At 41.3% G+C, this 26,680-nt stretch overlaps 1 protein-coding gene across 1 annotated transcript; it reads left to right on the top strand.

Annotated features, from left to right (window-relative positions):
* The first annotated feature begins 1,562 nt into the window (after window positions 1-1,562).
* Window positions 1,563-16,597, top strand: TMEM275 (transmembrane protein 275). The gene is made up of 2 exons (XM_072997591.2): window positions 1,563-2,208; window positions 12,970-16,597. Exon 2 carries the CDS (start codon window positions 13,039-13,041, stop codon window positions 13,585-13,587), a length of 549 nt encoding a protein of 182 aa, XP_072853692.2. The 5' UTR covers window positions 1,563-2,208; window positions 12,970-13,038; the 3' UTR covers window positions 13,588-16,597.
* Window positions 16,598-26,680: the final 10,083 nt, after the last annotated feature.

Below are 26,680 nucleotides of genomic sequence, written 5' to 3'. Positions count from 1 at the left end.
TCAATGATGAGTCTGAGCAGTGCCAAAACACCCGAGGATGCTTTGGTTCTCTCTTCCTATTAGTTCTCTCAGTAAGTCACCCTCGAGTCTTGAAACTGATTCTACGCTTACAGTGGATTCTGAATTCCATTTCCCTTTGTAAACTGGAGGGGGATGAGAGTGTTGCACAATATAAATGAGAGATGAGCCAGAAGTCATTTCTGCACATATGAAAAGGCACCAAGTGTCACTGGATTTTTCTGAGGGAAATCCTAAACAGGACTGCTACTGAGCTGCAGAAGGCATTTTCCAGTAAGAATGGGTTGCTGAATTAGAGGCTGCCTAAATGCTCTCTCTCTCTCTCTCTCTCTCTCTCTCTCACACACACACACACACACACACACACACACACTTTACTGTCAATAGGAACTAATATAGGTAATATGTGGTTGGAGTAGAGGAGACCTCCCATTCAGAAACATTGGGAGTGAACTGTTCCCAGTAGTTTGGGCTTCAGACCTTTGCCCCTGTTGAGCCAGGTTTTGACTTGATTTAAAAAAATTAGTTCCAAGGCTGGGTTGGGACTATTTGACACCTGGAGTAATGCACTCTACTAGGAGTGGCTGGATAGCTCAGTGGTTTAAGTGTGGGTTGGAAGTTCAGTTCCCTGTTGTGCCTCTGTGAGAAAAGCCAGCCTTGGTCTCAGGGCGCCCTTAGATGAAGGGAGTGATGAACCAATTCTGTGCATTCTCTACCTAGAAAACCCTGGAAGGGGTTGTCCTAAATACGATTGGACTTGACTGCATGCAATTATTATTATTGTTGTTTCCCTTTAGACATGGCCACTTCATTCTGCTGCCTGGCTAGCCTTGATCAGCCCAGGGGACTTGGGGGACTCCCATTAAAAAAGGCCCACCACTAAGACCACTTTTTTAAGGAGAAAGAGAGGCAGTAAAGGCGACGTCCTTGTGGATGTCACCCCACCCCACCCCGCCCTTTTTACTCAGTTTCTCTGCTAGGCAATGGCAATGCACATTTGCTTTCGACTTTTCTGCTTATCTCTCACCGGTGTAATTTCACTTCAAGGTTTAGTTCCCTGCATCTCCCTAAAGAGAAGAGAATGAAGTGAAACGTGTTCCAAAGGAAGGTTCTGCTTCCTTTCTTGCTTCCCGAGCGCTGAATGAGAGAAGCAGGTCCTTGTGTGTCGAGGTGAGGGCGGGTGGGATTCCGCGCTCGCAGAACAAAGGAGCCAGGGAGAGGCAGGCGGGGCTCAGCGATCTCCATTCCCCTTCCATGGGAGAGGCATGTCCCTGCAGACCCTGAGAGGGCAGTCGAGATTCAAATTGGGGTGGGAGAAGCCGCAGGGCCTTTCCTCAACGTCTTCCCTGCTGTTTGAAAGGCGGTCGTTTCCGCCGCGGATTCTGCTTTGGCAATAAGGAATTGGACGAGGCGGAGGGGGGGGGCGGGGGCGGGGGGGCTTGAAGGGGAGAAAGAAGTTGTGTTGGTGGCTTAGTGGGGGAAATTGCTGGGTCCGCACCGCCCCTAGCGGCGATCGCCTGCGACGCAACTAACTCTGGAGCCGCGGCTATTTTCAGCACCATAGCTGTGAACAGCGCCAGGAAACATGGGAAGGAGCCGCCGTCCTCCTCCAGGCTGCGCTGAGGCAAGCCGAGTGGGTCGCCTACCTCCAAGCCCTGTCGAAGTGATGTGCCGCTGACAGCCTTCTCGTGGAGCCGCCCAGAGCTGGCTACCTCACCGGAGCCGGGAGAGGCGAGCTCCCCGCTGTTTTGCGTGGACGGGAGAGCAGGCAAACATGTGGCACGGGGATCTTCCTCGCCATCGGAGAAGGCAGGCTCTCCTCCCGGAGGAGGTGGGAGGCGGCTCTCTGAAGCGACCTGTTCCACCCGAGCTTCGATTGGGACCACCCCAGGCTGCAGAAGACCCGAGCAGCCCACCTCATGGAGGACCTGCTCCCAGAGAGTTCTTCAAGACCTCCAGGGCTCTTAGGCTCAGCCCAAGTTTCCCAAGCTGGTGAGAGCCCGGTGAACTTCGCCCCTATCAAGGAATCCTCTCTTCTCCGGTCTTGGGAGTCAACTTTCCTTCAAGATTTCTTGAACCTATTTGCCTCCTTTTCCCCAGAAGGTTTTTTCTAGTAGTTAAATGGGAAATGAAAGCATCTGAAGGATACATACCTCCTCTTGCTATCTTTGAAATGCGACTGACGTCCAGGTAATATTCCTTCCTTTAAAATATATTTTTTAAAATAAATGTTTTTTGTGAGATAAATAGTCTGGGAGTCCACATTAGTTGAGTTGAGTCCACATTAGTTGCTACTTGGTTAAGAGTATTGCTTTATCAATATTTACTGTGGAACAGTTTTGAAACTCTGGAATTTGGGGGTCACATGCAGGGGACTGGCAGTTTATTTCCCTGTGGAGTGTCTGGTAGACTTCAGATGCTGTGTCATAATAAAAGAAAGAGAAGAAAGAGTTGAGTGATCAGCCACTCTTTTGAAATCACAATGTGTTTCTTTATATGTGACATGAGATCTTCAAAGATCACTTCCAATGCTTCTTGAAGATGTCAGTGAAGATTAGTTAATATTCTACCCATTTCTACTGAAATGTGGGAGTTTTCTCCTTAGATATATAACTTTCTACATACTTGTATATTAATTCAGCTTCATTCTTTGAATTTCGGGAAATTTAGAATTAATTCTGATCTGGTTTACTTTGATGCTAGTACAGCTCGAGTACAGACTGATCACTGAAGTTCAGAATTTTCTTCTGAACCCCTTAAAAATGTAATGTTTATCAGTACTTTTGTTTGCTTCCATTTTTATATCCTCAGTGTTCCTTTCCAACATACTGATGTTGCTTAGTTTGCAACTGAATTATTACTGCATGCTGTCAAATCACTTCCAAATTGTAGTGACCCTTTCAGGGCTTCTAGGTTATGTAGGATGTTCAAGGAGTAGTTTATCATTGCCACTCATGGTGAAGAAAAACAGTGGTTCTCACTGGTCAGTTGAATTGGTCTTTGATAAATATCATATGTAAGTAAATTAATAAAATAATTTCCTTTCCTCTCAAAAACATGCTTTCCCTCCCAAATGCACATCAATATTGTCTCACTATAGAAAGTTTTTCACTTCTTTTGGAAGGATGGTCTTATATTTGAACCAGCACATGGACATAGTTTCCATTGAAAAAGAGACTGCGCACACAGTTGTTAAATTTAGCACAAGAATTTGGTTTTCCTGAAAGCAATACAGGGCAGCAATTAGGTGTAAGTGGGACCATCAATCTCATGTACATCTGACAAAATGGACCCTCATGGTACACTTGACAAGTATCAGACTACTTGTTCTTTCTGAGGTGAAATGATCTCTGAATAGGAAAACAAAAAGTTGTGTCTGAAATGGTCTATGCCTTTGCACAGTGCTAATGTCCAATCATATTGATTCCTAGCAATGCTACAGGGTATATTTCATTTAATAAAACATGAGATCTTCTTATTCATTGTAATGCCTCTGAGAAATCATATTGTTATTTGAGCTCACAGAAGACCTTCAGTACATGTTTCCATCTCCCTGATTCAACAATATGATGACCGTACTTCCGTGACATATCATTGGTATATATTCTTCTCTTGGGTACTCTCTAAGACCAAGACAAACTCCCACTATACCTCTGTTGCCAGACATCTGTAGCCCATGCAAGCTGATGTTCTGCCAATACATGACAAGATGCTCACATCATCAGAGGAAAAGGTAGTTTAGTAGCTAAGGCCTTTAATGTGTTACACAAAAGAACTGCCATTGGAGAAGCCTTCTTGCATGGTTTACACATGAGTCTAGAAATGTATTTTATTTATTTATTTATGACTGTGCCATACTTTCAGCCATTGGATTTTGGTACAATGGTATGACAATCTGGTTCTAAACTCAAATCAAGAAGTAAGTTTTACTAATTCAAATAAAAGCTTATTTATCAGTATCTTGTGAGATAATAGCTTTAAGCAAATTCAGAGACGAAGAGTGCAGGCTTCTATATGTTTGATGAGATGATGAGTGCAAGTTTCTATATGTTTACTAAGAACTAAGTCCTACAGAGTTCAGTGGGACTTACTGTCATGTAAGCAAGCATAGGCCTGCACCCAAAATGAAAAAAAAAGAGGTTTAAGGAAGCTAGCAGTTTTGGAATATAGTTATAACCAAAGAATGGCAGTTTTTTCCTGCGTGGAGGCAAAATGGAATGATACATTTTAAATGAGGGAATGTATCCTATTGTTTATTAATTTATTTCACTGATGCATTTTTCATTTTATTTATTCTTAGTGTAATTTCCAACAAAAGAATAAAAAGAAACCATTGTAGATTTACAACAGGAATGAAAACAGTACAGCAGGTATAAAACAAGACTGATTCAGAAGTCAGTAGAAATAAAAAATGTCTTCCTCTGACATGGCATGGGAATAATATGTAGCACAAGCACCTGGCAAACTTCCCTAGCAAGCAGTTTTCAGAAACAGGGCATCACAGCTGGGCAACCACTTTAGCTGTAGACTTCACCTCAGATAGATGAGGAACCTGGATGAAAGTTTCATTACATTCCCCCGCCCTGCCATCCACCAATAGATGGTCAGCCTGGCCATGTAACAGCATGTGAAAAGAGAAATCCAATTGTGTGATTTCCCTTATGCATCTGGTTGCTTCCAACAGGAATTTGGTCAAGGAATTTACATGTGTCAGAAATAAAGACATTTGACATCAATAATGATAACAGCAAAGCTGTGTTCCCCTGTAAAGGGCCATCTCTAGATATTTTGATGCTAGAGATAAACTGACATCCCTAAACACACAATTAACATGCTAACGTGCAGCTCATGGGGTGTTTTCACAAAGCTCCCCTTTATTTAATCAGATTCTATGCAGGAAAAAAAAAGACTATGTGCCAGATCTTCTATTTGGCCTTTCTTGGCAGCCAACCCAGTTTGCCAATGTGAGAGAACTGCCTCAGCCACCAGTCAGCTGAGATCAGTGCATGAGTTGAAGGGAAAGGATGAAAGAAGACTAGAGAAAAACATGATCTATTCTATATGCCCTGTATTAAATTCCTTACAGCAGATTAAAAAGATAATTATTCAATATCTCTCCAACCTAGTCTTTTCTGGCAACCTACTTTGGATTGCACTTATTTCAAAGCACAGAGTTGCATCAGATGCTGCACCATGTTTGTTCTAACCTGGCTCCATTATGATTACAAGATACAATTTTGTAAGGAAGCCAGAAGGAATGGAGGCATAATTCCTACTGTTGCACCACAACGAGAGATGGAGGTCTGTCCCATTGCTGGTGTGCAACTGCCAGTGCTGGTCTCTGTTATTTCCCCTAGCCTTGAGAACTGCTGAAGTGTAGGATTGCCACACCTGCATGTCATCAAAAGAGAGGAGGGATGTGTGACTGAGGAAGAGTGGTCCAAGGGAGACACTCATTTGCATGAGATCCTTTATTAGATGCAGATTTCTAAAGAACGCTTATGATTTCCAGAGAAATGCAATGCACACCTTTTCTTATGGTTGTTTATCTAAAAAATAGACTTGGGCTGTGCAGTCTTTCAAAGAGAGAGCATTTTCATATAAAAGACTGTTCCTTCTAAAGTAAGCATGTACATCACCCCAGTGAGTTAGTGGAAGAGGTGAGATAAGAAAGGAGTTCCTCTTAGCTTATCTTCATGACGGACTTAATTTTCACTGAAAGGATAGGGAACCCTGGTCAAAATCCTGTTGCTCAGCAAAATAAATTGCACTGGAGTAGGCCCATATAATCAATAGAGATTTAGCAAGTTAACCCCTCCATAATTTCTATTGATTCAATTTGGCCTTCTCTAGCTGTAACCTTTTATGCCAAATGTAAGTGTTTATCTCCTATTCTCAGTCTATAAAACTCACCAAAGGTGGTGTTTTTCAACACCAGCTTTCATTTGACTTGTTAACATGGGTGAAGTCTACTTACCTAACCTAACCTAATTGCAGTGGTAGAACTGAAGGCCAATAATCATTTAAATTTTGAATGAATGAAGTGAAAATGAAAAATGTTTCAAACAAAGCACCGTAGAAACAGGCAAAAAGTGCTATCATGGGGGGACTGATGAGATCTGCAGAGGTAGTGATTCTCACTCTTACAAACGGCCATGTAGGCTGTGACATCTGGTAGATGACATCCAAAACATTTGTTGCACAAAAGGTTGAGAACTCTTGTCTTATGGCAGCTCTGTTATGCAAGCCAAATTGGCTCAGCTTGGACTGTTTTGGTCTGGCTTCAGACCTCCATAACCAGTTTTCCTCACACTCTGGTAGTCCTCTATTTGTTAATCCTAGGAGTAACCCAGAATGAGCCTGCTGGTCTCACCTTCAGCTTCACCTGCCCCACTGATCTCAACTGCAGATGCTTTTACATGCATCACAATAGACTGACTCAATTGTGGTTTTGTGTGTGTGGAGCCCACAGCTCCTCCATCTTCTAATTACAGAAATGCAGTTCTCTGAAGAGGGGGGATACTGTACAGAGATAGAGTCTCTACAGAAGGCAGCACCCCAAATATTTTTGCACTGGTCAGGGACTAACACAATGCATTGGTTTTGCTTAACCCAGTCACTGAGAAACAAATCTGTTCCCTTCTGCTTGGGTCTGTTCCCAACACTGCTGGAGCTTTGGCAGCAGGCTTCAGTAGGTGCATTCACATTTGGCGTTGGAAAAACAATGCGTAATATGGAAAAGCTAAGTTAAATTATCTGGTGTGAACACTGCAAAATAGTTGACACATATCGTTGTCCTTATCTGTGTATAGTCTGCACTTAAATATGTAGCAAAGGAAACCAAATTCTTCCAGGGGAGGAACAGACAATTGATGTGCGTATTTTATGGAAATAATGGAGGCTACAGTCTTCTACCAGTTGCACTGGTTGCTATTGCTCAGTGCTCATTTTTAAACTTCAGAAACTTAAATGGGTTGAATTCTTGTAGCCAGGTCTCAGGCCGCTAGCTAAGGTCTCACAGGAATTGCTCTGCTTCTCTCAGTCTCCAGGCAGGGAGACAGATCTCAGAGTGAGCAACAGGAGAGGATGAGAAAGCTCGGTTTTTGCATGTGGTTCCACAAGACCTCTCAAGGTTGTCTACCACTGCTTTAACGCCTGGGCACCTATCTCTGTTTCTTAGGCTGGCATCAGGATGCATTCCATTGCCTGCCCTTTGACAACATTTTAAGGTTTATCCTGGCTCCAGGTGGCCACATATTCTGCTTGGTCAGCTTTGACCGAGGTCATGACCTTTTCCACAATCAGCTCTGGAATCACAATGATTCTGGCTCTCTCGTGGCCCTGCTGGTGGGCTGCTCTGTTAGGGATAGCCTGGATCCCCCTAAAGAAAAAGATGAGGATGACCGGACTGGCCCTGAAACCCCTTGATCCTTGTACTAGAGGCTGAAACAAATAGAGACAGCTCAGGTCCAGAGCCAGAGGAGAAGGATGGCCTTCTTCCCAGCCTTCAGGAACTGAATGGACAAAAAAACAGATTTTTTAAAATTTCATAAGGGGTCTTTTGAGGGAAAAATTCTCCTTTCTCCATAGGAGATCTCTCCCTGTGGCTGAGATCAAGGTGGGGCCCCAGCAGCTGACCAATATAAGCCTCACCTTTGGGACTGTAAAGCTGTTGGGAAAATATGTCACCTGAGCTCTGGACCCTACTGACTTCGTTCCTTGTATCCCCACTCTTGTGTGTGTGCCCTGCTCTGTATGACCTTGGACTGCCTTGACTTTGTCTTGTGGAATACCTGTGCCTGCCTGCCTCACGGCATTCCTCCTTTTCCCCATCCCTGGCTGTTTACAACTGGACCAGTTAGATCTAAATGGTCTAGGCACTGTCTGCCTTGGGACACCACTTGGATGCTGTCAGACCACTCTGAACATATCTGGTCTTGTCCAGTTTTGGAATAGAATTGAGGTTTGGCTTGCTTAGTACTTAGACTGAGTAATATCAAGACTCTCCAGGTAGAGACATTCTGCTCTTCCAGATGGAACACCATTTCTCCATAATGTACCTGATTCAGCACATGCCACATAAAGGTTTTTCCTGCCATCAACCCAGTGTAAGCCCTGTCTCAATTTGAACAATGTCAAAATCCACGACTTTCCATGCCTTTTTGTTCCCTTGGGAGCCTTTTTTCAAAAAGCTGTGGTTAATTCTGGAGTGTGGAGGCAGGGTTCGCCACTAAGGTGCTTCCCACAGAAAATTCACTTATGCATCAGAGCTTCCCAATTGGAAGCAGTCAATTATGTTTTGAATTAACAAAATGAAAAAAAAGTAGTTATCGAAAACTAGTTCTTGCAGCAGCTTTGGATTTCTTTCAGGTTTTGTAAACAAGTTCAAAGTGGCTTTCTTAAACAGGTTTGAACATACAGTACATCACCGTAAGCTCCACAATAATTTGTCATGAAGTGAAAAAAGGACAAAATTGCCCCATGGCTGGAGGAGACCTCAAAGCAGCTTCTTACATAAAAGATAACTTCTAGGGCTTGGGTGTCACACACATATATGGCCTTAAGTTCCATGAAGGCAGAAAGGTGGGAAATGCATCTTATTTCTACCATCCTCCGTCAAATGCTTCTTCTGAGAATTACTGAGATAATGTACCTAAAGGGCTCTGGATGCTTCAAATGTGTGAGAGAAATGCAAAGCATATACTAAATATACTAAACATACAGCATAAACTATAGCTTCACGCAAAATTATACTTCAAATTCATTAAAAAAGAAAGTAGCAGAGTATGCCAGAGCTTAATTTTAGCACCATGCCAGTATGTGGCATTTGTTAATTCTGTATATTACGGCAAGTAGACAGTCTGGCCGTGATTCAGATGACTTTTGTGGAATGCAACCTGTCAATGTTTGGATAAAGCAAGAGCCTGCCTGACAGTAGAATGGAGTTTCATGTTTGTTATCTGTCTTCGGCCAGGCAACTGCAATTATTTTGCAGTTTTTCTTCATGTTGATAGCTGATGGCTGAACAGTCCTGTGTTTTTCACTGTTGCCTTTCTCTACAGTGTGAAGCACTTTGCTTAGGGAAAGACTTATCCAGGAAATGGAAGCTAAGTTAGTAAGGAAAGCTTCCTTCTTTATGATCATGACTGGATAATGAACTGGAGTTTGGATTTCCTACTGTGCCTCTGTGAATGTCTCTATGCCCTCTGTGGGACAGCACGAGTGCAGAGTTGCAGTCAAACAACCTTCTGTTCAGAAACAATAAACGAGGGAGGGTGTGTGTCAAAGACTGTACCCAAGCCTTTCCCCAGGCCTAGATGCTTATATTTTCCCTATAGGATAGTATCCCAATTCACTACAATGCCCACAAAGTCTCTGGCCCAGAGTGGTTCACTGCACCACCTGGACCTTCCCCAAGTCCAGCATCTCCTCCCCTCCATCTTAGTTTTCCTCTCACTGGGGCTGTGAAACTAAACAGGAACTGATAATGTTTAATTTAAGCAATTGTGTAAGAGAGAGCAAAGTCTCAGGATCTATTAAAATGTGCTTTATGATAGTTTAAAACCTGTTCAGTGTGTTTTGACTTGAAGTTTATGGCCTTCTTCAGGGGCCACAGAAAGAAAAGAAAGTGGGAGAAAACATGAAATTGACATTGTTGAGATCTAGTATCTCATTTTACCATTTTTACATTATATTACATACCAACATCTAAAATTTAAGTGTGCTTTTTTTTAAAAAAATTACAATTTAATTAGCACGTATAGCCATTATATTGGATGCATACCATCAATTTCTTTTTTGTCTGTTACACAGCTCCACAAGACTACTCGTATGGCATTTTAGGTGTTGCCTTGCTGCAGTTGTGTCCAGGGTCATTCTGATTAATCTGCCCAGAACGGTCCCCAACACTCTTGGTCAGGTCCCTCCTAGGCTGGCACGACCCTCTCCAACTCTCTTAGGAGCTTGGATTGGTGTTGCCTGCCCAAATGGCATCACTCCATTGCAGTAGGAGCGGCGGTCTTGCCTCCTGGTCAAACTGGTGCTTCCTGTTCAAGGATCATAAGCAGACCTTGACTCTTGTTCCCCTGTGGCTTGAGGGTTCAGGCTTTGCCACAACAAAGGAGCAGACAAGGTTCACATGGGTGAGTAAGCAGGGTTCCCTGGAGATCATGGGTTCACAGACCAGACACAGACATTACTCCACTCCTTCTCAGCCTCATCACCATCATCTTTATTGTCCTCTCCTATCTTCTTCCCCTGCTTGCTCTCTCCTTTTATAACTCCTGACCCCTCAGTTCCCAAAGCATTTATTTATTTATTTATTTATTTATTTATTTATTTATTTATTTATTTATTTATTTATTTATTTATTTATTTATTTATTTAACTTATATGCCGCCCACTCTACCCAAAGGTATCTGGGTGGCTTACAACAATTAAAATTCAATTAAATTCAATAAAAAATTAAAATGATTAAAATACAATAAAAATTCAATTAAAATTGCCATCAGGACCCACAGCATCTCCAACCATTGGCACCTTGTCTGACCCTGCCTCTTGCAGAGCTCCTTGGTGCCCTCTGTTGCCTTCCTGATGCCCTTGGTGTCACTATTGCAGCTGGGCCCAGAGCCTGAACTTGCCATGGGTAAGGCCCTGAGGGGCTCAGTTGCAGTCTCCCATCAGCTAGTACAGTTGTCCCTTTGGGTGCCCGAGGGTGAGTGATGGGGAGGATGGGAACTCTGGCTCACTGCCCTCCCACCCACAACCTCCCAGAAGAAAAGCCCACCTGTGTAGCTCTGGGCAAGCTGCACAATCCTATAGCACCACCAGAAAAAGGGAACAGTACACAGCTTCTGAGTACTCTGTACCTGGGAAACTCTGGCAAGAGGCACCATACATTGGAATGACTGGACAGCATATAATTAAAGAACAGTTTTGGCAGATGGCAGGGTAAGTGGTGCTAAAAGTAAAGATTTTTTTTTAAAAAAAGTATGATTCAAACACTGGAAGGACAATCTTATCCTTCTTAACCTTATCTCACAGAGGATATCTTAATGAATCCCATTGAAAACTTATTTTTCCTTGTTTCTTCCTCATTCCCTTGCATCTTAGTACAACCTTAGATGTACTTCTTCTGCTTATTGTCCCCCAATACTTTTCTGCTGCCATTTACTCTCTTTCCTGATACTTTCCCATTGCTACAGCATATATTTTACAGACTGTCTGAATTAGGGGGAAACTGTGTAATCTTTATACTATTGTGCTATCTCTCTCTCTCTCTCTCTCTCTCTCTCTCTCTCTCTGATTAGGAAGGAAAAAGTAGAATGCAGCTTCAAGGGTTGTCATTCTGCTATAGGTTAGTAGGTTAAGGCTGAAGAGGGACAATGTTAGTGGATTCTGGTGACTCCAGTGTTGCAGGGGCAGTGAATATTTTTTATTTTCCAACATAAAATGTACAAATATGCAAAGACAGCACCATATATAAAATAAGAAACATATTGTAAAGCTTAGCCTACAAGCAATCTTATACACTGATATATTTCTTCCAGCAAGATCTTCTCCATATTGTTCATTTTAATTTCTATTTATTATTGAACTTTTGCTTTCCACCAGTCATAAAATAAATTCCAGCTTTTGTTGTCCTTTTAATCTCTTTGTTAGTCTATCCATTTCTGCACATTCTAGTTTTTTTTTTAATGATCATGTCATACTTTGGTGGATCTCCCTCCTTACAGACCTGTGCCCATACTAATCTAGCTGCTGTCAGAACATGTGATATTGGGTAGTAGCTTTGTGTATTTATATTATTTGGTAATAATTCCAACAAGAACATTTCTGGTCCTTTAGTCTTTCAGAACTTCAAAGGAGCTATCCAGGGTGCTGAACTCATTAGGGGATAGGGCTTGTGATGGGCAACTTCTCCCTTCCCTCTGACTCTTTGGCATAGGCAATCACTGCCTATGGGAAACTGTGAAGGGGTGAGGGGTGAAGAGTGGAGAGGCAGAGTAACAGTTCAGTCTGAATGTCTTTTGTTTCAAGAAGAATGTTTCAGAGAGTACTGTAGTACTGTATAGTGAGAGAAGAATGTCAAAGAGAGTTTCAGTCTGATGTGAAGGTGAAGGAGTTTGTTGTGAAGGTGAAGGAGGCTGTGAAAGGGTTCAAAGAAAAGCTAAATATACACGGTTGTACCAGTCACCTAAAGTACTATTAGCATCTAACTCAGTTTATTCAACTGTGGAACCCTGTCATATAACTACCAAAATCTGAAAACCACACAACTTATTTCCCCTGGTGGAATTCCCCTTTATTTCTGAAGCAGCCCAAGGTGGTTTCAATGCAGGGAGTAGATAGGAACACAGGAGCACTATGATATAAGAAGTTCCCACCAGACTGAGAGGGAAGATAGGCCATGCAATTATAGGGCTCTGCACTTTGTATAACTCGTGTAAAGTTTGCACTAAACTCCGGAGCAGGCTTGTTGCCCCTATGAAATAGGAGTCACCCGCCTCTATTAAGTGTGTCACTGGGGTGGGAGACAAAATAAATACTTTTTGAAACGTAGCTGCTCACTATCATGGGGTGCAAGACAGTGTGCAAGCCAGTACTGTTTCCAGGAGCTGGAGACCCCACAGGTCAATGCCCCCTCAACTTGAAGGAGGTGGAACTAGCAAATTAAGAAATCTCTTTAGCTGTATCTGATCCTCTTAGACACTCTGTGCAAATTGGACTTGGATGAAGTCTTAAGGCAGTGGGTCCCTTGATAATTTTGGAGCTTTATTCAAGAACCAGCCATGCCACTGTCAAGAACCAGTTCACTGCAAACAGTAATATGTATAAATGAAGAAGCATGTTTCTTTTTTAAACCAGCACCAATATTTGTAAATAGCATCTGTTTAAAGGTTGAATGAAATCATGTTTGCTCATATATCTCTCTTCCCATTTATTTTACAGAAATTCAGAAAAGTGACTATCTTGTGGGTACCAGTAAAATTGAGGGGCACATGTGAGACACCAGCCAACATGTTCATTGAAAAGAGCAGCACTCCTTTGTCCCAGAAACCAAGCAAGAAAAAAACCAGGCCACAGGGACTACCTTCCCCGGCTCTCTGCTGTGCCTGTGGGTTGTGCATCATGCTAGCAGGTATTAACATTACCCTGGTGGGTGCATTTGCTTTTGGAACATTCTTGCCAGTTAATAACCCCCCTATCGTCATTGGGCCCATTCTTTTGGTTGTGGCTTTCACTTTCTTTGGGGCATGTTGTGTCTGCAGCCGAAGGCCACCTGCTCATGGGTCAAGAAAATCCAAACCAGGGGCCAATCTTGGACTCATCAAACCTGGGAACACGGCCTTTGAAATTGAAACCAGCGAGCATACAGTGCAAGATACGACTGCTGTGCAGCTGAGCCCCACCAACTCTCCAGTGTCCTCCAGGAAATCCACACCTATACATGAGAATTCTAAGACATGCAAACTGTTTACAATGGAGAGTAATGGCCCAGCAGCCAAATACACAGCCAGTGGAGAATCGATACAGCTGAATTTGCCCAGAGACATTGCTATGTCATAAATCAAGCTGGGCAATATTCATGAGTAGTCAAGGCAGCAGGCACTTCAACATGTGACCAGATGGTCAGACGAGTTTCCAGCAGAGCAAGCTTCCGTTATCCAACTGAGAGTTGGCCAGCGCATGCATTAGAATACGTCTGTTGAGAAATTTAAGGAAAAGGCATAATAGGGTGACAATTAGAAATCAATACACAGCTGCAGGGGGTGGGGAGTCCCAGACACTTGTGGGAATCGGCTGAATTTTGAGCAATGAAATTAAAATGAAATATGGGCTACATAAATCAATAGCATGCGGCTACTGAAAACAGCATGTCCTCTGGACTTAATTTATGATTTTAATCATTTTGGAGATGATAATATGATGTAGATGAGTAGAAAAGTACACATTCTGTTATTAGGCAGAATGTTGACTTGCAACTATGATGGGCAATAGGGGGACAAGAAAATGTATTTGGGTTTTATAAAGCTGCCTTGAGGGCAAATGAAAAATGCAGCTAAAAATCACTCATGCCTCCAATTTGATCTACCCTTTACTTTTCCTTGTTTTTATTGGCTGGTGCAGAAATGAAGTCACAATGATCAAATATTCCCCAATCTAGCCTTCCTCCATTGTCCATTTCCCAGGTTAGGTGTTAGCTGCATAGTTGACAGCTGACACAGCTGTGCTGGATGGCACAGACATTCTTGATTGACCAGGGGAAGCTCTGTAAGGGATGTTGAATAGCTAGGTCACAGAGGAAATGCAAGAAGAAATTGTGGGAACACTTCACATAACAGGATGTGATACAAAATATTTTGTTATGAATTTGGCATCAGCAGTCTCTGAGACTTGGAAATACACAATATGGAGACATGCACAGACATATTTAACACAGGGATAAGGACACCATTGCACTTAATGGACATTTTGGGCTCTACATCTTAACAAGAGCCCGTAATATGGGGAGGATAACAACTCAGAGCTGTTATGCAGTCAGATTTGTGGTCTAGGTATCGTTTGATTGAATGACTATATTCTCCTCTAACCATGTCATTCTGCACTTCACTGACTTCAGCATAAGACAATGCTTATTTGGAAATTAAAATAAGTCCTTCTTTGTGCTCATTAGGAGTGACATAAGCAGGCCAGAAAAAAAATTATCAGGCAACACTTTAGAGAAATATAATATTTGCCCAATGGAAGGCCCTTGTCTAATGTCAGTTAACAAAAAGATGCATTGCCAACTTTCAGATGTGGCTTATTCCTTGAAGCGACATGCCAAATTCAGGGGGACTTCTGATTGTTTTTTGCTTTTCTTGAAAGCAATTGAATATTACTGGGCTAAGATAAGATGGATACCCTGTGTGGTTTAGTGGATAGAGTGATTGATTAGGACTCGGGAAACCTGGATTTGAATCCTTGCTCAACATAGAGTATCACTGGGAATTGATGAAACTACTTCTAAAATATCTCACTTGAATGCTCTCTCATACAAGATAAGAGTAAGGATGTTTATGAAATCCATCCTCTCTGAATTTCACACTGGATATTGATGTTTCAGATTTTGTGGAACCAATCTTCCAACTGTTTTGATTGCTAGCCTTTGCCAGATGGCACCGAGTGTGTAATTTATGAGTTCACATATCTTTGTCCACATAGATAACCAATATACAAGAACACGTATCTTAAAAACCATAATGAGCATAATTCAAACACAGTGCAGGACCTACTTCCGGATGTGTAGCGAATGTAGGCTATATATTATGAAGGGAAAGACAAGGATACATGGAAGCCTGTCGGGGATGGTGGTGAGGCAGTGACACTAGCATGAGATGAGGAGGAAGAGAAGCAACAATTCTTGCTAATCTAATTTAGTTCCATTAAGAAATAAATTTTAAAAAGCAATTAGCTGCTCTCTTGGGGGTGTGGGATTCAAAGTTGAAGACACATTGCACAAAAATCCTGCAACTATCTGTCTGCTATCTGGCAGGTCTAATTTCCTCCTGAGCAGTTGCTATGCCTGCAAATTACATCCAATTGCAACACAGAGGAAACAATATGTAACCAATCACGTATTGTTAATGGTAGTCAACAGGAGTCAGCATCCTTCCAATTGGATATAATTTCCAAATCGTACCTCAGGTTAGGGACTTGGATCAAATCGTGAGGTCCTAAAGTGGTTTGAGCAGCAGTGGGTCATTTTATGACGCAGCAAGTTGAGGTTTGAATTGAATCTGTAAGTCAGTGCATCTTGCTACTGATTAACTTTCTATAGTTTCAGGACTTGGTTGTTATTAAAAACTGATGTGGTAAATTCATTCTGAGATTAACTCAGATTGTAGCAAGAAATGAGCCCCAACCAAATGTATGGGACTGTATATATGCTTTTAAGTAGACAAAAGCATGTTTAAGGTGTTAAGTGTTCGTAGTAACCACAATCTGAAGATTCTCTTCAATACATCATGGAAACAGAATATTTCCCATTTTAGGGAGATCTACGTTTAACATCCATATCAATAATCTATACCAAAAAGTTGTTGAATACTAATTTCTGCAGGAGTTTTGTGGGGGCCAATGCTTTTAATCAGCTAAAAGCACGTGTTATATTTTAATTTTGTTTTCTACTTACAAGAGCTGAATGTTTTTGAAAGTCTGACTGTTTTGCACAATAATATATCTTCTTGAATTCCTGAAGAAAAGGGGTTTGCAGGGGCATCTTTTTGTTGCAGTTTGAAAATATATTGAATCATGTCAATTTTATTGTGCAAAATGCTTGTGGTTAGTTCTGTACTGAACCCCAGCTTCTGGAATTTAATGTAGTCATATTCTGGTTTCAGTTTCCTTGCTGATAAAAGAAAGTAACTGTTTAGCACATGTTCAGCGCTGCCCTTCAGAGTCTATGTGCGTTCAATAAAATGTATACCGATATTTCCACAGTTTCCTGCAGCCAGGTCTGGCCAGCCTAATTCTTATCAATGAATCATGCTGTTACTTTGTGGAAATAAAATATACACTGAATTCAGTGAAACAATGATTGTCAGTGATTTATGGATAGCCAAAGAACTGAGAATGAAAAAGATAAGTGTACATGCCAGGTTTTGTTTGTTTGATTTTTGCTTATTCTTGGTTTTTGGTCCAAACACCACCATTTATTCAAAACCATTTACACTATGATCCCATATGACCTGCAATCTATTCCATTTCTAGGTCATGATGAAAGCCATGGGAAGGTAAGAGTTACTCATATAGTATTCAAACAGGTTCCTAAAGAAAGAGGTTGACTGGTATTATATCTGGAAACCTTTTTAGGCCTTCTGGATATTTTGGTGGTACTGTTATGTTCTGAAGACTGATCTGAGAACCTAACCACTTAAAACAATGGTTTTGATTGCTAATAGCTTCTGTTTCCAGACCTGTCATTTTTCTGTTTTCCCGGGCTGCTCTTAAGTCTCCTGGTAAGGTTGGCCATTGGGAGTATGCAAAACTATTTGCTGTGAGTGCTAAAGCCAAAGGAGCAAGAAGGAAAGGAAAGGAGAAGAAAGGAAAGGGAAGTTCTAAATTCAAGGATTGCCAGTAAATAGTTGAGATTACTGATGATGAATAGCTGAGATTAGTGGTGCTTTGTAAATTAAGACCTCTGTTTTCCTATAGCATACATTGTCACGAGGTTAGGGGTCATGTTATGAGGTATCACAAGCATATATGTATCCAGATAACAATAAAATAATCCTGTGCCATCATTTCTGAGTTACAGTGACACTTTTCTGGGTAGAGAATATCAAAAGTAGTTTGCCATTCCCTTCTTTTGGGGGCACCCTGGACTGTTCAGCTTGCCCAAGCCATGCAGACTGGCTTTGCCCCTAGGAGGCTCAGTGGGAAACCAAACTGCCAACCTCTGGCTCTGCAGCTGGGCATCTAAATCACCAAGGTAATTCAAATAAAAACAGACCGAAATACTGTAAGATGGCAAATGTGGGTTTTAGTGAAAAGCTTGCATATCACCCTTCTAGTGACTAGACTGCAACATGTTATTCAGAGTGGAAGCTGGATTTCTTGTTATCTTTTCCCCTAACATGCCATCTCTAAAACAAGCCTTTGTTTCCAATTGTGGTGTTTGGACTATATCTTCCTATCTGTTGTATACCCTTTGAACAAAGAGAGAGTTGCTACTGCTGTGGGGTAGCAACATATTTACAGCAGTCAGTCAGGAAAAGAAGGTGATTAAGAAGACTGAAAATCTGGGACTGGAGATGGTAGGCTGCAATCCTAAACAAATACAGTACTGAATAAACTCAGCTATTCTGAATTGGACACATCTTGATGCTTGTGAATTGTGCTACTCTGTTAAATGTAATAAATATTCTGAATTAGAATTTAGGAATGCTATTTCAAGAACAGTTACTGCCTCTTCACACACACACACACCCAAGCAGGTCTCTTAAGGCTGTTCCTAGGGCTTGGGGGGTGAGCACTGGAACCCATCTTGAAATCCTCAATGGGGTCTGCACCATTGTTCCAGTTTAGGTTTGATGCCTCTGCCATTAAAATACAGCTGCAGGTATAGCTGTGGTTTGGGAGGGTGCCAGAGCATACTCCTGCACCATAGAGCTCTGTCACTGGGCAGAACAGAGCATCTGATTCTATTCCCAATGGAAAGTAGAAAACCATGGCGTTCTGGTTTTGTTATTCTGCTGTGGTGTGTGTCGGGCGTGTCTGCGTCTGCGTGTGTAGGTGTGCTACAAATCATTGGTGGCAGCAGAAGGGACTGAATAAATCATTCGGGGATGCTTCCACCACACAGGTTGCCCCACCCCTGTTTTAGTGGCCACTGGCCAAGTTCAGTTGCTGGAGCTTTCCCAGCCACTGCATTGCTATGCCAGAAAAAGCTTCACGCCTCTTAAAAGTTGGCTTCACGTGCCTCTGTTTCAAGCACAGGGATCCTGCTCCAGGGAAAAAGTTAGAAACTCTAGTTTTTTTAATGTTCCAGTACATTAGTCTCTATAGCCTCATCAAAGAGCTTGATTTTGCACAGCAAAATTAAGGCTCTTATTATTAAAATGGCAGTTGCTTGTCTGCTAGAAAAATTAATTTCCAGGGAAGGCTTGCCTCCTTGCTCTTGTTACAGTTGTCTTTAATTTCATGGCTGAGGTGATTAGTCTGGTTTGACACCCAAGAGTAATGAGATTAAGGAGTCGGTGGTGGTGGTGAGACACCATTTTACTCAAGATTAAAATGTAGCAAAATAACTTTTTAAAAATGATGTTGGGTCTTCAAAGCTCTGGCTAGGAAAAGATTCTAGGGAATCACGGAAACACACTGAGCTGTTGGTACCTGTTGTATTAATTAGTATACAGAGAAAGGCCAAGATATAACCTGCCATGCTCTCTGCTAGCTTACAGAGGAGGAAACTGACGTGTGCAAGTTGTTGAATTTCAAAACCATGAAGCTCATGGTGCAGGAGCAGTACCAAGTCACTTGTGAATGCATCCTGATTGCCAGTAAATGAATGAAATGTTGACAGAGATTTTCCTATTTCTTTTTCATGTTGATAAGAACATAAACATGTAAGAGCCATGTTGGATCATGCAAGATTATAAATAATACACCAATAAACATCAAGGCACAAAGCAGGCAAGTTCAGCATTGATGTAAACACCTTTTTGGCCTCTTGTACAACAGCATGTAACATCTCCCTCTTAACATATTCAGGAGCATAGTACCAAAGACAAATAGAGAACTTCAGAAATGCCTCCCTCTCTTCTAGGTAGTGAAAGTACAACTGCTATTAGAACAACCTGCTGTATGGCCGTGACATCCTAAGTCACCCATCTAGGGTGGTCCCTTACTCTGCTTGATGGTGGGGCCCGATCCTACATGGAATTTCATAATTGTCCCTAGTACTTTCCCATTGATCTTGTGGACTTCTTTTCCCATGAATGTGTCCTCTGCTAATTGGTGGATTTGGACCAACCGGAACCTGAATGAGTCCTTTAAATTCTGAAGAAGATAAAACCCCACTGGTGCCTGCAATAGCTGGCTGAGAAGGACACAGGGTGATATAGTAGAGCCTAATGGGGCTTCCCTCAGCCCAGCTAGGCATGGTCTTCTGAGGATGGCTGCCACATGGATGGGCAGCCCTTCCTTCCTTCCATGGCAGAGGGGCTACCATAACCTGGGCAACGGAAGGTCTAACATCCTTACACTGAAACAGACATAGCTGGTAATTCTCTGCACTGGTCCTTAGTCTTCTTCCACTACCCCAGATCAATCTAGGCTCCCTGCCAAAAATGCATCCCATAAGAAATTATTAGTCTCATACAATAATAAATTAGAACATTCGGCATTAGAGCTTTCAAGTTAGCTAGTGCGAATTATGCAACAAGAATAAAGGGCTTGTGTTATAGGTGACAGTGCTCATAATTTAGGCAATGTCATGCAGTTACTGTTGTTTCTTTTCTTGGTTAGAATATTTGAAATTCTTCACTTACAAACTCCCATGTTCTCAGCAATAACCATAGTAAGAGTATCAATACAGCAGCCCATAAAGTGGTGTATTTTACAAAATTGCAGGTTTAAGTATTCCAGCTAGGAAGTAAGTCCTATGAAACATGAATCTGGGCTTTGGTAAACATTGTTTCTGGCAGGTGTGTCCCAAGGGCTATTCATATAACACAGTAAGGTGTATAATAAACATGTGTGCATGTTTATTTTCTCTATTGATATCCTGCTTTTCCTCCCAAGGAATTCAAACTATCATCTCTTTCCTTTTCCCACTTTATCCTCTGGGGAAGAATGTTGGTTTAAGATAAAGCAAACATCTGGTCCAAGATCAGTAAGTTTCATGGCGAAGTGGGAATTCTAACCAAAGAGTACTGCATGCTAGTTAAACACTCCAAACATGACATGGCACTGTTTCATTTGTGAGCATTACCAGTGTTGCAGAGCTTTGAATTTCTGGTAAAATTCCTTGTAATATGTAGTAGAAGTACAGAGATCCATAGAGTAGACTAGCTCTAAGGTCTCCACATAGTCCACCCCTTTCTCATTAACTGCCACTTGCAGTCTCAATAACTCACTCTGAGGCATTAGTAGTAGAAAGAATAAAAATGTTTCACTACTTACGGTTGTGAATGGATCAACAGCAAATAAAACAACAGACACTGACTTCCAACAAACTAAAAAGAGGGGAAAGGAACACTCAGCAGAGAGGTGGGTCTCTCTTTGAATTCCTAGGCAGGAGATAGTGACTGATTAGTGCTGGATGGATTGACAGTCACCCCAGCCCAGAAAAGCTGCACAGATCAAGAGCACCTCCAGAAGAAGGGAGGAGTAAAGCATTTCCAGGTACTTTGCAGCTAGCAGACCCAGAGAAAGGTTACCATAAGTCAGAACTGACTTGGTGGCACCTGATTATTATTACTGAAATGCAGTTCTTTTATTTAATGTTGAAGAGTTTTTAAAATAATAGCTGGAATTATTGTAACTAAGAATGTTTTAAAAGTGGCCTTCCAATTTCTGCACTGGCAAGTAAATTACACAGAGACCACTGTCAGTCTCTGTGTAATTTACTTGCAGTGATTACTTGTAACTTACAGTGTAACTGGAGGACTTGCGCTGTCCTCCAGTTATTAGTTTCAGTGCCATTGCTTTGAGCCAATTTTGGAAGGTGTGAGAAGGAAAATACTGCATACGTTTTTCATGCTTGATAACCAAACCTGGGAGAGGTGATCTGAGGCCAGCGGGTGGGGGACTGCTTTATGACTTCTGACGAGCATTCATAAGAAAAGTTTGCCACTCATGCTAACTGCGATCATTCATTCTATCTGTGTCCCTATAAATGCCTGTGATCTGTCCTAAACTCCTTTGTAATATCATCCTTGCTGGTCAACTGACCTCTTGCCAGATAAGCCACGGATTGCAAAGACCACAATAAGTCTCACCATTTCCCATGAGAAATATTGCACACTTTAAGACATTTTCCCTCTGCTCCCATTTTATTCCTCAGTTTCAAAGCTAGCTTCAAAGTATACCATAGGGAACACTTTGGAAAGGAATTGATGTGAGTGCATGAACTCAAAATAGTTCAAAAAGGGAGGCTAAATGGTCTTACACAAAATATTACACCCCAACCAAATCAAGGTCCAACGGTGAACTGCCATCTGACTGCTGAATTGAAGGAACTACCCTTTCTTCCTTTTTGCCCCCCCCCCCCATCTTCCAATTGCCAATTACAAAACACCCGTAATCACCTAAAAACCTGATTTGGAAGTTCTCCCAGCCATCTGAAGCACATTTTGCTGGTGCTCGGAGAACTGCAGGAGGGAGCGCATGCATCCACTTGAGGTTTCTTTGAGAAAACATAGTTTGATCAGTGGAAATACCCTCTTAGATCCTGGACAAATTTCTTAGATCGCTTTGAGACTCAAATACCAACCTCTCTGAGGAGTAGAGATGATATTAAAAATTTAAGGGTCAAAACAGACATGAGAGGGAATGTGCATTGCCCATTATCAAGCACATTTCCCCTTCCACAACACAGACTTCAGCAAACAGATGCCCAAATTAATCCATGTTTATCTTCCAATTGCCAGTTACAAAACAGAGAATGCTAAATGTAAGATAGGTAGGTGAAGAAAATTACACAATACGATAAGCAGACATTTTTCATCACTTAGGGGAGTACCTCTGCAATAAACTGTCTTACCATATAGTTTGACCCTGAAAGAAAGGAGAAATAAATTTTCCTGTGTCCAATATGCAACATTTATTCAAAACACAGAATTTGGTGGAATTATTTTGGAAAATAAGATTTTGTTTTGTTTTATGCCCAATTTTAGCTTCCTCCAGAAAATAACCAAGCTCTATTAGGGGAGGAGGGGAGGGGAGATCCATATCACAACCTTTATGTTGCAATTATAGGCAGGGTTCTTGCAATATTAAGTGAACCATGGTGGGATGGCTTGCAGATACCCTCACGAATCTCCTAATGTAATCAACAGCTCTACTTATTCAATTATCCTGCTGCAGGAAAGAGTTGAGCAATACTTCTTGCACGTAGGGGCACAGAAGAGGACAAAAGGGCTCTTCAGGCAGCATTTTTCAATTCCAGCCGAACTACAGTATATCAACCTGGAAAAGAGTGTCATCATTAAGCAGAATGAGATTTGCTTTCCCACAAGTCTTCCCACCCTCCCCCATTAGTGGACCTTTTGCCACCTTCTCACTGCATGTGTGGAAAGCGCTGCCTGGAAAAAACCACATCCTCTCCACCACTACTCCCTAGGGTTAATGCTTTGAATGGTGGAGTGGAGTAACAGCCCAGTTTATGATGCCTAATGTAATGGACACTACCTCTGTGTGAAGCATCCTGACCATCTTGAAGAAGCCATTCATGTGTGGAATGTAAAGGGGAAAAAGCAGGCAGTCTGCAAGTACCACTATAGTAACACCACAAGGGTTCACAGCATTATCTATACAACTGATAAATTAGTAATGTGATTGCAAAAAAGCCCACTGCCTGATTTCTGCCACTATGTCTGTGGGGGTATGATTTTGCTCATTGCGTATTCTTGGCAACTGGAAAGGTTTACCCGATGAACAAATCAACAGTGAATTTCAGAATGACATTGTTGGTTTGGGGAGCCTTCAGGGTATGTGTGCTGTTCCTCCTACATTTTACTACTGCTGGAAATAAAAATTAAAACTTTACATCACTCTGTTTGTTTTCTGTTTGCAAATCCAAAAGGACACTGAAGGCTGACAGGAAGCTTAACTGCCAGCCCCGTGGCGTGCCTCTATTACAGTCACTTGTAAGTGTCACCTGCTATGTTCAGTGGGACTTGCTTCAAGACAGAATTACATAGGATTGATGTCTTAATTTTGGTTTTCTGGGTTTTTTTTAAAATACATCTGGAAAAGTTAAATCTCTAAAAGAAGCTGCCTAGGAAAGAGGCGTCATCTTTACTGTGGATCACAGCAACATGGCCCTCTGGTGGAAAGAAATATGCAAGAGTTTGCTTTTTTAAAAATGTAAATGACCAGCTCAAAAACACAGAAGAAATCAGTGTCTCTTTTCTTTCTAATACTAATCATAGATCAAGGTGCTTTTTTTATTATTATTTTAAACAAGCCTTGGCTAAAAAGTGAAATGATGATAACAATTTCTTCCTTACATCTAATCTCCAGTTTGGATGTTTTATCACTCCAGAAATTGAAGTATCACCTCATAAGAATGAAGCACAGATCAGAAATGTTTCTCTTTCTTTCAAACCACAGCTTCCGAAAATCATATCTGGAAGAGATAGTTCAAAAATATAACATTTCCAAGCTCTGAAGCCAAGCAAATTATGAGCTGTTTGATAATGATGGCGGTGATGATGATGGCAATGACAACAACAATAACAGTACTTTTATGATCAGGAAAGGACAGTTGCCTGCTTTTTGTGCCAAAATCACCTGGTTGGCTTCAGCTACTAAGTGCCTTGACTTGGGCAGTCAGACACCACGTATGCTCTTTGCTCCTCTGTCTCAGGTGGCAACATGTCTTCCACTAGCTCTGGCACTTCTATGTAAATGTAAACCTTTTCCTGTTTCACCAGCTTTTATGAAACGGCGGGTACCATGCAGTCTGCGAACATAAAGCTGGCCCCCAGGCACATACATGTCTATGTGGGGGGGGGGAGGTGGTCATACAGAACCTCATAACCATCATTTTTTTAAAAAAAATCTTAAAAGGATTTTTGACACAAAAATCTTTCATGTTCAACGTGGAATAGAGGTCAATATTGCCATGTTTTGAGGTGGTCTTCCACACTTTCAAAACTGTTTTTCATTCTTTTAACATTCGCTTCTATAAAGGGTCAAAATATTTGTTCAGTTTTTTAAAAAATGAACTTTTTTTAAAAAAAAAATAGGGTTGGGGAGCATGGGAACAGGTATTAGCCCTCCAAATGGGCATATGAGGTTCCTGGACCTCTGGAGATTGTTTGCCCCTGATTTGTGACAAACTTGGATTATCCTTCACTAATTGCTAGAGAAAGACTTTGTGAACACTGACTAACAAGTATAGCCCTACTAGGAAAGCACTGTCAGGAAACAAGAGGAAATACCTGGTTTGATACACAGAATATCCTTATTGAACATATTTTAATACAAGTGAGGAAGAAGAACTGTCAAGATCTGAAGTTTTGTATGTACAGAATGCTAAAAAGTTTAAGGGGAGTGAAAAAATGCAAACATGAAAATGTACATTGTGCTTAGGAAAATTGGAACAGCTATGTACTAAAAGTCACTGCAAGACAAGCAGCTGATTTTCTATCCAAGAAAGATGAATTTAAAATACCATTACCTTGCAAAGAATCTCTTTCCTAGCAAGCTAACAGTTGAGTATGGACATGTGAATAAACAATAAGACAATTTAACAAATGGAGAAAAAAAAACCTGACCCACAAAAGTCCTTGAGTGCTTAAAATGCAAGTAGAACAAATTGGTACGTAATCAAATACATTAAATAAGAAATTTAAACCCCTGGTATTTGGGTAGTTTTGCAGGTGTTCAAGTACCTTATCCAATGAACTATTTTAATGTGCTGGAGTTTGATAGCTTTGTAATTTACTTGGATCAGGAGTTGCTGGGTTAGCAAAACTAATGTAAATTCCCATAAGAAGTTTAGAAGGTGTATTGCGTAGGTTAGTAGTTTGATCCACTACCATGCCTCAATTGTTGGCAATTAAAGAGAAATGTAAACAAATTAGAGAAATGTAATTATAGGGAAGCAAGAAACTTACGCCACACATTGGATATCAGTAACATACATACCAGGCAATGGGCAACAGCTGTCAAAGTGCAGGAGGCAATGGTGCAGCGGTAGACATCATTGCCAGAAGCAGCCAAATGCACAGATAAATCATTCATGAATTTTTCCTCCACAGGTGCAAACTGGCTGGTTAGTTGGGTGAGCACTTAACTTTTGTGTGTGTGTGTTTGAAGGCTAAGAAATATATTTTACTTTCAAGGACTTTGATATTTTAAGAAATATATGATCTGCTTTTTTATTGTTCCTTTTGAACCTGTAAGCCTCTGCATTATCAGAATGTAATTAAAACATTCTTTTTGGAATTTTTATTGTATCTTTTTATGCTCCTACATCTTTGGATTGATATTTGATATAAATATTTTCCTACAGCTTGAGTTCTATTTTCATGTATTTTAAAGCATTTGTGCTGACTGTTTTTTTCTAAATGTGCCTTTAACTTCTCAAAAGGTTACATGCTTTCAATAACTCTTGCATTGTTTTGCATAGAAGCAATGTAGACGAAGAAGGGTTGTAGAAATAGGCAAGCTTGTGTTACCTGAACAATTTTTCTGCTTGGAAAAAAAATAGAATGTATAAGATGTGGATGTCTGGATTGCTTCAGCATGAGTGAAACAATGGTTTAAAAGACTTTTTTTGTGATATTCAGATGAACTTTGATATGACTGATAATGTGATCTAATTTCACAATGGAATTCACCTCCAGTGAAGGAGAGCCGCCACCCTTCAAGGCAGTCCGTTTCATTGTAAAACTGCTCTTCCAAGTTCTTCCTAAAGTTCTCCTTTCCTATACAGTGGTGCCTTGCTAGAAAGTTACCCTGCATGACAGTTTTTTCGCTAGACATTGAGTTTTTGCGATCGCTATAGCGATTCGCAAAACAGTGATTCCTATGGGGGAATTTCACTGGAAAATGTTTGGTCCCTGCTTCGCAAACCAATTTTCGCTAGACAACGATTTTGACGGCTCCCTCCGTGCTCACAAAATGGGTGTTTTCAGGACCTAAGCTTCACAAGACAGCTATTTAAACAGCTGATCGGTAGTTCACAAAGCGGCTTTCCTATGGCCGATCTTCGCTAGACAACGACAATTCTTCCCCATTGGAACGCATTAAACAGGTTTCAATGCATTCCAATGAGGAAATGCTTTTTGGTAGACAATAATTTTGCTAAACAGCGATTTCAGTGGAATGGATTATCATTGTCTAGCAAGGCACCACTGTAATTCGAATCCATTGTTTCAGGTTCCTACTGTCTGAAGCTACAGAAAACAAGTTTGCTCCGTCTTCCATGCAATTGCACTTC

The sequence above is a fragment of the Pogona vitticeps genome, chromosome 4, assembly GCF_051106095.1.
Source record: "Pogona vitticeps strain Pit_001003342236 chromosome 4, PviZW2.1, whole genome shotgun sequence".
Lineage (NCBI taxonomy): Eukaryota > Metazoa > Chordata > Lepidosauria > Squamata > Agamidae > Pogona > Pogona vitticeps.
This window is presented reverse-complemented; position numbering and strand designations above follow the sequence as displayed.

Excerpts from the sequence above, each read along its gene's own strand:
- TMEM275 (XM_072997591.2), top strand. The coding sequence starts at position 13,039 with ATGTTCATTGAAAAGAGCAGCACTCCTTTGTCCCAGAAACCAAGCAAG.